Here is an 8,499-nt window from a genome sequence, read left to right as displayed (position 1 = left end):
GGAATTCCTTCTAAGCCTGACAGGCATCCTCTCACACTGTGTAATCTGGTTTCGTTTCCCTTGCTGTGCAGCTGGGCAGTGCTCAAACTGCCCAGCTGCCTCAATCTGATTTGTGGATTTTTTTCCCTGAGGGTTTGCTGCAGCCTGTTGTGCAGATGCTGATGTGCAGGAACTTGCTGTCCTATCCCAGGATCTCATCTTGTTCCTCACTGGAACAGCTGGGGGGTGTCACTGGCTCCCCCAGCTCAGCCACACCATTCCCATCCCACACTGCTGCTCCTTCCCAGAGTCCCTCGGGATGCCACTGGTGCAGAAGCAGGAATTACCACTTTATTCCTTACTGAGCACAGGGACACTTAAAACCCTTCACAGCTGGGATGCAAGTCAGCAGCAGAATTCATCTTCCCAGGAAGAGGCAAAGTTTGCCCAGTTCATTTATCATGAACTCAGTTATGTTAGCTGTGGGATCCATAGGTGACCCTTGCATGCACAGGTGGGAGATTTCCAGAAGATCCAGGCAGCTGGAGGACTCCCTGAACTGACTAATCTTCAATAAATACACTCCCATTTTATTCTGAACTACAAACCCTTCATCATGCAGACTGAAGATTTAATCTTACTGGAGCTTTTAATTAACGGATGGTGAAATCTGTTAGCGTGTTAGTCACAATTCTTTGTGACTGAAATCCCTGAAAAATTGCTGGAGACTCCTGGGCAGGCTCCCAGTTCAGTGGCTTCATGCTCTGTTGCTGTCCCTTTAGAGTGCCCATTTCCCTGGTTTTGCAGGGGTTGCTGATCCCAGTTGTGAGTGTCCAGCCTGGCACCACTGTGGGTGATTTTGGTCTGTGTCCATCACTGTGTCCTGTGCTCTGCAGGATCTCTGACCCTGCCTCTAACACTGAACTTGCCCAGAGCAGCTGTGGCTGCCCCATCTCTGGAAGTTTCCAAGGCCAGGTGGACACTGGGGCTTGGAGCAACCTGGGACAGTGGAAGGTGTCCCTGCCATGGAAGGGGGTGGGACTGGATGAGCTTTAAGGTCCTTCCCAACCCAAACCATTCCATGATTCTCTGGTGGACAGTTTCTGGTGGCCTCCTTATCTGCAGTGATTAAAACTGTACATTTGTCACAGAGCTGGTGTGTTGCACTGCCCCCTCTATTCCAGCATCTTGACAGGTCAAAAACTGTTCCCAGAGTCCCCTTCTGTTCCTCACCTCCAAATGGGTGCTGGTCTCTTTGATTCCCCTCTGATGCATCAGCCACTGCATTTGGTAACTGCTGGCACAGCCCAGCCCCTCCTCCTCCCCCAGCAGGTGGGACATGCAGTGTTCAGCCTGATCTTGAACTGGATTGCTCCAAAGGTCCAGGTGCCTTGGCTGGGTGGTGAATATTGCCCACTCTGTATTGTCAGTGAAGAGAGAAGGCTTCCATAATGGGTAATTCCAAGGAGGAACCTTCATTAGGTTCCTACAAGATTGATTCTTAGTCTGCTCCAAAGTCTGTTCAGTTATCCCTTGGCCTTTGAATGGTTTGTGCCATCTGGATGCCAGAATTCTCCAGCCTCTTCCAGAAAAACACAGACAGGTGGGCAGGAAGTGTGTCTGCATGTGAGGGGTGATCCTTCCTGCAGCAGCTTGAGCTGGTTCTGTTCTTCATCCAGGCAGGGAGCAACGAGGTTCAAATTCCATCTAGAAATTCATTCTTATCCCACAGCTAAAAGCTGGAATGAACACATCCTCCTCCACCATGAAATTGAGGTTCAGGTAGGAATATTTGCATTTCAGAGGATATATTTTAAGAATATGCACCTGAAATACTCAGATATTGAGTATTTCTTGAGCAAGGCACATCTTCTCATGGGAATGAACTCTGTCTCACACAGCAGCTCCTGAGCACATCCCACTTTGCCATGTGGAAGGCTGTGAGCAGCAGTGGGACATCTCCATTCACTCTGCATCTGGCAAGAAGCAGAGATGTGAGGAAGGGATCTCACATATTACATTGTTTTTCCTCTTGCATCCAGTGGAGTTTGTGTGGCTTTTTGCTGAAACCCTGCAGTCCCAGCACAGTGGGGACCTGCCTTCACAGCCCATCACTTGCTGGAAGCAGTGGGTGTTCAGGAGTAGTGCAAATCACATTTGTGCTTGTGGCCAAACTCCCATGTTTTAGCAGTAAAATGACACTGTTGAGTCTATAGCACTATTTGTTTAATTAAACTTTAATTATCTGCTCCCTGCCTCTCAGCCACTAATTGTGGCATGTTTCTCTACAACTGCCAGCCTTTAGTTAAATCTAACAGTGTGTGTAAGGAACTCTGCCTAAGGATCAGCCACCTCCTCCTCCCACTCTGCTTATCAAGGGTGAAGGATGCTGGGTCTTGCCTGAGTGCAGTTGTGCAGGAGTATCTCATCTACAGATGATTCCCAGGGGCAGCAGTCATTCCCCTCTTGCCTCATGTCCTTCTCCCTTCCCTGGAGGTATCATTCATTCAGCAGTTCCCTGTGTACTTGTATTTTTAGGAAAACCTTCACTCCTCCTTGCACTGAGTCTTCCACACAGCCCCCAGCTCTGCTGCAGAGTTACAGCCCAAGCAGGCACTGCCCTGTGCAGGGTTAGGGAACCTGGGGATCACCGTGTGCCTCCAGTTTTAGCTCCTGGGCAAAAGCACATCGTGCCCCAGGGCTTCACCTGTGGCCCTCGGGGTGTGATCACCAGCTGTGAGAACAGGAGCGCATATTTGTGTTTGCAGAATGCATCACAGCTCCTTCCTGTCGTGGCAGTGTTCATTGTTGAGTGAAGTCATTTCTGAGGGTGAATTTTGAATCCTCAGCCTTGCACTGGCAGGAACCTGTGCATGTGCTCTCCCAAAGTGAGCCCTGAAATTCCTTCTGCTGGCACCAATCCCTGCTGAGAGCTCTGGGGTATTTGGGAGCACTCAGACATGTGTTTGTGTGACCCAGCACATGTGGGTGAGTGTCCCAGGACTTCCTGGCCAGCTGAAGCTCTCTGTCACCCCAGGAGGTGCTGGGATTCCTTGGAAGGCTGAGATGCACAGCTTGGACCTGTTGCCATGCCCACAGCACTGTCCTGTGACAGCTCAGAGGGCTGTGCCCACTCACCCTCTCCTGCCCTGTCCTTCCCTGGCAGTCAGCACCCTTCCCCAGATGTTTCATGGGAAGAGGTTTGGGGTTTAAGCAGAACTGTCCTGTTGAGGAGTGTGAAAAACACCAGTCACTTGTTTTTAAAATTTTAAAAGTTTATTAGTAATAAAATGGTTATGAAAATAGTAATACAATTAGAGTAATAATAATTTGGACAATTTGGATTAGGACAATATGAGACAATAAAAACAAAGAGTTATGGATGTCCGGGTGCCTTTCTCTGGGCAGCACGAGCCTGAAAAAGGACCCACATTAACAAAGGATTAACCCTTAAAAACAAAAACCTTTTTTATATTCATACAGCTCATACATGATGCATAAATTCCATTCAAACACAGGATTCTGTCTGGTCATCCTCAGCTTCTTCCTCTGAATCCTGACAGCGCCTTTGAGATGGGAAGAAGTTCATTTCTGCTGATAAGAGGGCAGTAAATTCTCTTTCTCTGAAAGATTCAGATGTCCTATGGCTGCTATCTTGCTGTTAGTCCTTTCTTTAAAAAAAAGTATCTTACATAGTATAGCTTCTATTTTAACATTTTTATAACCAAAAACTATATTTCACACACTAATTAAGAGAATTAATACAGCATTACTTTCTAACACAACACATATAATATTCATTTTAATATTTGTGAAAAGCCAATCATGAAATACATGCATTTTTCACAAGGAGGAGACCAAATGTCATTTGAAGCAGCTCCAGTGAAAACCCACTGGTGTAAGTGACACCCACAAGTGGCTCTGGCTGGGCAGGGATCTCCACCAGGCCAGGCCAGGGCAGCCAAGCTCTGCTTTGCGTCCAATCTGGGCTGAAATGCAATGGTGGGAGTGCAGGAGGGGTTTGAAGTTATCCAGGAATAGCCAAGAGTCAGCAAACCATTTTTTATACATTCAGAGCAGGTGAGAACACACCTGTCCATGCAGGAAGAGAGTGACAAAAGGGCCAGCAAAGCACAGGTCACAGGGGTAACAGTCCACACCAGTTTGTACAGGAGATTTTAAGGCTGTGCTGCTGTTTCTGGGCACCTCCCAGAGGCCCAAAAGCAAACAAAGGCAGCAGTGCTTCAAGTGCAGGGTGGCAGAGCCCTGGGGTGGGAGCAGCAATTTCCCAGTGATAGCCCCACACCAGGCTGGGGTGGGAGCAGCAATTTCCCAGTGATAGCCCCACACCAGGCTGGCCAGCAGCCACACAAGGGTGTTCCCATTTCATGTCCTTACAGTGTGAAGCCCTGGCAGGTCAGGGCTGGACCAGCTGAGCTGGCCTCTGGGTCTCTGCTCAAACACAGGCAGCAGGACCAGAAGATCCCAGCTGTCACAACAGTGCCACAGTTCACAGAAACCAGAGCAAATGAGGGGTAGCCAGCCAGGAGAGGCTGCCCCAGGCAGTGGTACCCGACACCTGCAGCACTTGGGAACCACTTCAGGCTCTGGCAAGCTCACTGCAGCATCAGCATCAGCTCAGCAGGGAACTGGGGGAAATCTCAGCAGCTTCTGGGTCTCCCAGGCTGCAGATCCTGCACCCTCACCATGATCCCAGTGCTGTGCTGGCTTTCACCTGCTGCTCCTGGAGTCTGGGAAGTGCCAGGGAAGAATCCCAGGGCCTGACCAGTGCTCAGGCTTCCTCAGCCTTGTCAGCTGCCATGGTGTTGGAGTGGCAGCAGCTCAGGGCTGTGAGCTGCCCTCAGGGCCCCTCAGATTGTGGTGGAGGAGCTGCAGCTCCCAGCCACGTGTGCTGGCAGTGCCCCTGGCTGGGGAGCTGCTTCCCTCCTTGGCATCATAAAGAACACGGGTGTTTGAGGGTGGCTCATGCGGCACAAGGAGCGCCAGGGCTGAGACTCAGCTGTGCCACAGTCAGACCTGCAAAGGTGCCCCTGCACTGGAGCTGTCACAGTGTAACAGCACAGGCGGATCTTGCTGCCTCAGCCAGTGCAGCCTGTCACCCTGGACAGCCTCCTCAGCCCCTCCATCCCAACAGAGCCATGCACAGCTGCAAATTCAGGGCATTTCTGCAGAAGATGAGCTCTGATACCCTGCCTGGGGAGGTATTAGAGGCCCAGGCCCTCCTGTGCATGTTCCAGTATGGGGAGTTGGCCTCTGATGTGGTTAGGCTGGAAAAGGGCCCAGCAGGAGCTCAGGAGGGATGAGCAGCTCATCACCAGCTTTTGGGGCACCTCATCATTGCTTTTGGGGCCAGAGGGGCAGCGGGGTGTGGGAGCATTGCCTGGCCCTGATGGCACAGCTCCCTCCTGCTCTGCAGGTGTCTGCCACCCCATGCCAAGCAGCAGGTGCCCTTGGTGAGGTGCAGTGTGTGACCCCTCGGGGAGCATCTCCTCCCCTTCTGTTCAGGCCTGTCTGTGAGCCCTGTGTCCATTGGCCACAGAGGGGCCCAGGGCAGGTGATGGCATGAGCAGAGTAGCTGAAAAAAGGAGCTGCTGCTCCAGTCTGGGACCATTGTCACAACACTGGTTGGACTGGCGCTGGCAGATGGGGACACCATTGGCAGCTGGTGAATGCCAGGGCTCTGGCAGGGCCTGGTTTGATCCCTGAGAGCAGCCAGGGGTTGGACCCAGCGAAGCTGCTGCAGCTGTGCCCCGCACGGAGTTCAGGTGCACTAACTGCAGCTTGGTGCGTTCCAGGTGAAACCTTTGTCCTGGCAGATGGCCTCCCAGGGCCCTTAGAGCCTCGCCTGGACCCCATGGACTCTGCCTTGAACTCTGTCAATGCATCCAGCCACAGCAGGAGCTCCAGAGACTTTCGCCTGCCAGGATACAGGCACCTGCAGCAGCCCTGCAGCCTCAGCCAGGGCAGCAGCTCTGCCCTGCGCAGGCTGAGCTCTGGGGGTAAGAGCTCAGAACAGCCCTGCAGCTGTACATGGGGCAGTGCAGGGCTGCCCTAACTCCAGTCACACCTCTCTGAGTGCAGCAGGTACCAGAGGCTGGGCTCTGCACAGCCAACCAGGTCTGTTAGGTGTGATGGCACCTGGCAGGTGGCAGTGTGGACAGGGGACATTTCTGCTTTGGCAGTGGGGAGAAAGGAACAGGCAGGAGCTGAACTGTGTCCAAGTGATAAATGGGTGTCTGAGTCCACAAGGATGGGTTGGGAATGGCTGGGGAGTCAAAAGTTGCCTGGTGGAGCTGGAAGGATGGGCAGATGCATGAGTGGCACCTTTCTGTGTGGGGGAAGAGGGGCAGGAGAGCTCAACTGCTCATTGCAGCTTGTGGGGTTGCAAATAGTGTCATTTTAGGTGCATGGTGTCAGTAAAAGCCTCTGAAAAGCTCAGGCTGCTGCTGCCTCCCCCACAGATTTTCAGAATTGAGACAAGGGGCTGTGCACGCTGGGAGCAGGACTTGGGCCAGCTCAGGCTGGGAGGTCACCTGTGGGTTCAGTCCATCAGAAGATGCAGCCAGTGAAAACATAAACCAGCTTTGGCGTGTTAAATGTGCTAAAGGTGTTGGGAGAGATGTGGGAATGGCAGGGGATGTTCTGCTGAGGTGGGAAGTGTCTGCCCATGGACAGGGAGGAGTGGGAGCTGGGGCCAAACAAGGGGAATGGGGCTCCAGAGAGGGGATGAGGGCTCAGTATAGAAAGCTGCCCTGAAAAGTGTGGCCTAAGGAGAGGGAATAAGGTTTGGCTGCCAGACCTGCGCCACAGGAATGTGGGACGTTGCCCTTGCTGTGTCTCTGCCCTGCTGTGGGAGAGGAGCTGAGTGGTGGGCTGAGGGGGAGCGGCTGGGGGGTGCCAGGGAGCCCCAGTAACGGAGCTGTGGCTTCCCCAGGCTCAGACAGGTACCCGGGCTCCAGGGACAGCTCCCGGCTCAGCAGCCGCGACCCCTCGGCCTGGACGGTGGAGGAGGTGATGCAGTTCATCCGCGAGGCAGACCCGCAGCTGGGGCCCCACGCCGACCTCTTCCGAAAACACGTGAGTGTGCAGAGCTGGGGGGGTTTGGGGTTTGTGTGCAGAGCTCTGGGGGTGTTTGGGGTTCATGTGCAGAGCTCTCTGTGTTTGGGGTTCATATGCAGAGCGCTGTGTGTTTGGGGTTCATGTGCAGAGCTCTGGGTGTGTTTGGGGGTGTGCTACATCTGGGAGAGGGCAAATCACACCAACAAAATCCACGAGACTCAGAACATGGCAGGCCAGATGTGTTGTTGTACCAGTTTCGGGTTTCTCTGGGTCTGGATTGAAGGCACTTGAGGACAGTAGTTCATGTTCAGACTCAGGTGTTTATTATTTCTGATCAGTAAAACAGTCTCACTGCTGTGAGCTCAGCAGCTTTTCATTAGAAAGCACAAAATGGCCAACAATCTCTTGGTACAAGGTCTTTTAAGACTAAATATCCAATTAAGAACTGACACCTGGATTATTTTCCCTTTTAACCCAATAACTGATCCCACAGAGCCCACGGTGCAGACTTTTCAGAGTAGATGTGGGGCTACCTGTGCTGTCCATGCTGGGGTCTGCATACTGGATTCTCCATGCTGGGGTCTCCTTACTGGGCATACTGGGATGTCCCTACCGGGATGTCCATACTGGAGTCTCCATACTGGGGTCTCCATACTGGAGTATCCATACTGGGACGTCCTTATTGGGATGTCTCTACTGGGATGTCCCTGCTGGGATGTCCATACTTGGGTCTCCATACAGGAGTCTCCATGCTGGGATGTCCATACTTGGGTGTCCATACTGGAGTCTCCATGCTGGGGTCTCCATACTGGAGTCTCCATACTGGGATGTCCATACTGGAGTCTCCATGCTGGGATGTCTATACTGGGGTCTCCATACTGGAGTCTCCATGCTGGGATGTCCATACTTGGGTCTCCATACTGGAGTCTCCATGCTGGGGTCTCCATACTGGAGTCTCCATACTGGGATGTCCATACTTGGGTGTCCATACTGGAGTCTCCATGCTGGGGTGTCCATACTGGGACGTCCCTGCTGGGTTGCTGCTGAGCAGGGCTCTCTCACCCAGCCCTGCTGTTGCATTTTGGGCCTGGCTCAGGCAGGGCTGGGGCTCCCAGGTGCCATCACGAGCTCTGTGGTTGATCCTTGCAGGAGATCGACGGGAAAGCCCTGCTCCTGCTGCGCAGTGACATGATGATGAAGTACATGGGGCTGAAGCTGGGGCCAGCCCTGAAGCTCACCTACCACATCGACAAGCTAAAGCAAGGCAAGTTCTGAGGGGACTCCTGGCAGGATGGATCCTGGAAGCTCCGCTCCCGGCCGCCCCACCCGCGCTCCCCTGCCACAGGTTCGCATGCACACACCCCCTTCCGCCGCCGCAGCAGACAGACAGACAGACGGACACTCCCGACGCCGGCCGGGGCCCCCCCCGCCCCCGGCAGC

The 8,499-nt window shown here is 53.2% G+C and overlaps 1 protein-coding gene across 5 annotated transcripts in view; it reads left to right on the top strand.

Moving 5' to 3' along the window:
* Nucleotides 1-8,493, top strand: part of SCMH1 (Scm polycomb group protein homolog 1) — a 45,690-nt gene extending 37,197 nt beyond the window's left edge. For 4 of the 5 annotated variants that reach the window (XM_031063364.1, XM_031063361.1, XM_005428697.3 and 1 more), the window contains 3 exons: nucleotides 5,796-5,999; nucleotides 6,935-7,077; nucleotides 8,209-8,493. In XM_031063364.1, the coding sequence (XP_030919224.1) occupies nucleotides 5,796-5,999; nucleotides 6,935-7,077; nucleotides 8,209-8,334 (473 nt within the window). In that variant the 3' untranslated portion in view covers nucleotides 8,335-8,493. The remainder of the gene's footprint in view (nucleotides 1-5,795; nucleotides 6,000-6,934; nucleotides 7,078-8,208) is intronic. The other variant, XM_031063363.1, reaches the window with a different exon arrangement.
* The last annotated feature ends 6 nt before the right edge of the window (nucleotides 8,494-8,499 follow it).

This window comes from Geospiza fortis, unplaced genomic scaffold, assembly GCF_000277835.1.
Source record: "Geospiza fortis unplaced genomic scaffold, GeoFor_1.0 scaffold115, whole genome shotgun sequence".
Classification (NCBI taxonomy): Eukaryota; Metazoa; Chordata; class Aves; order Passeriformes; family Thraupidae; genus Geospiza; species Geospiza fortis.
This window is presented reverse-complemented; position numbering and strand designations above follow the sequence as displayed.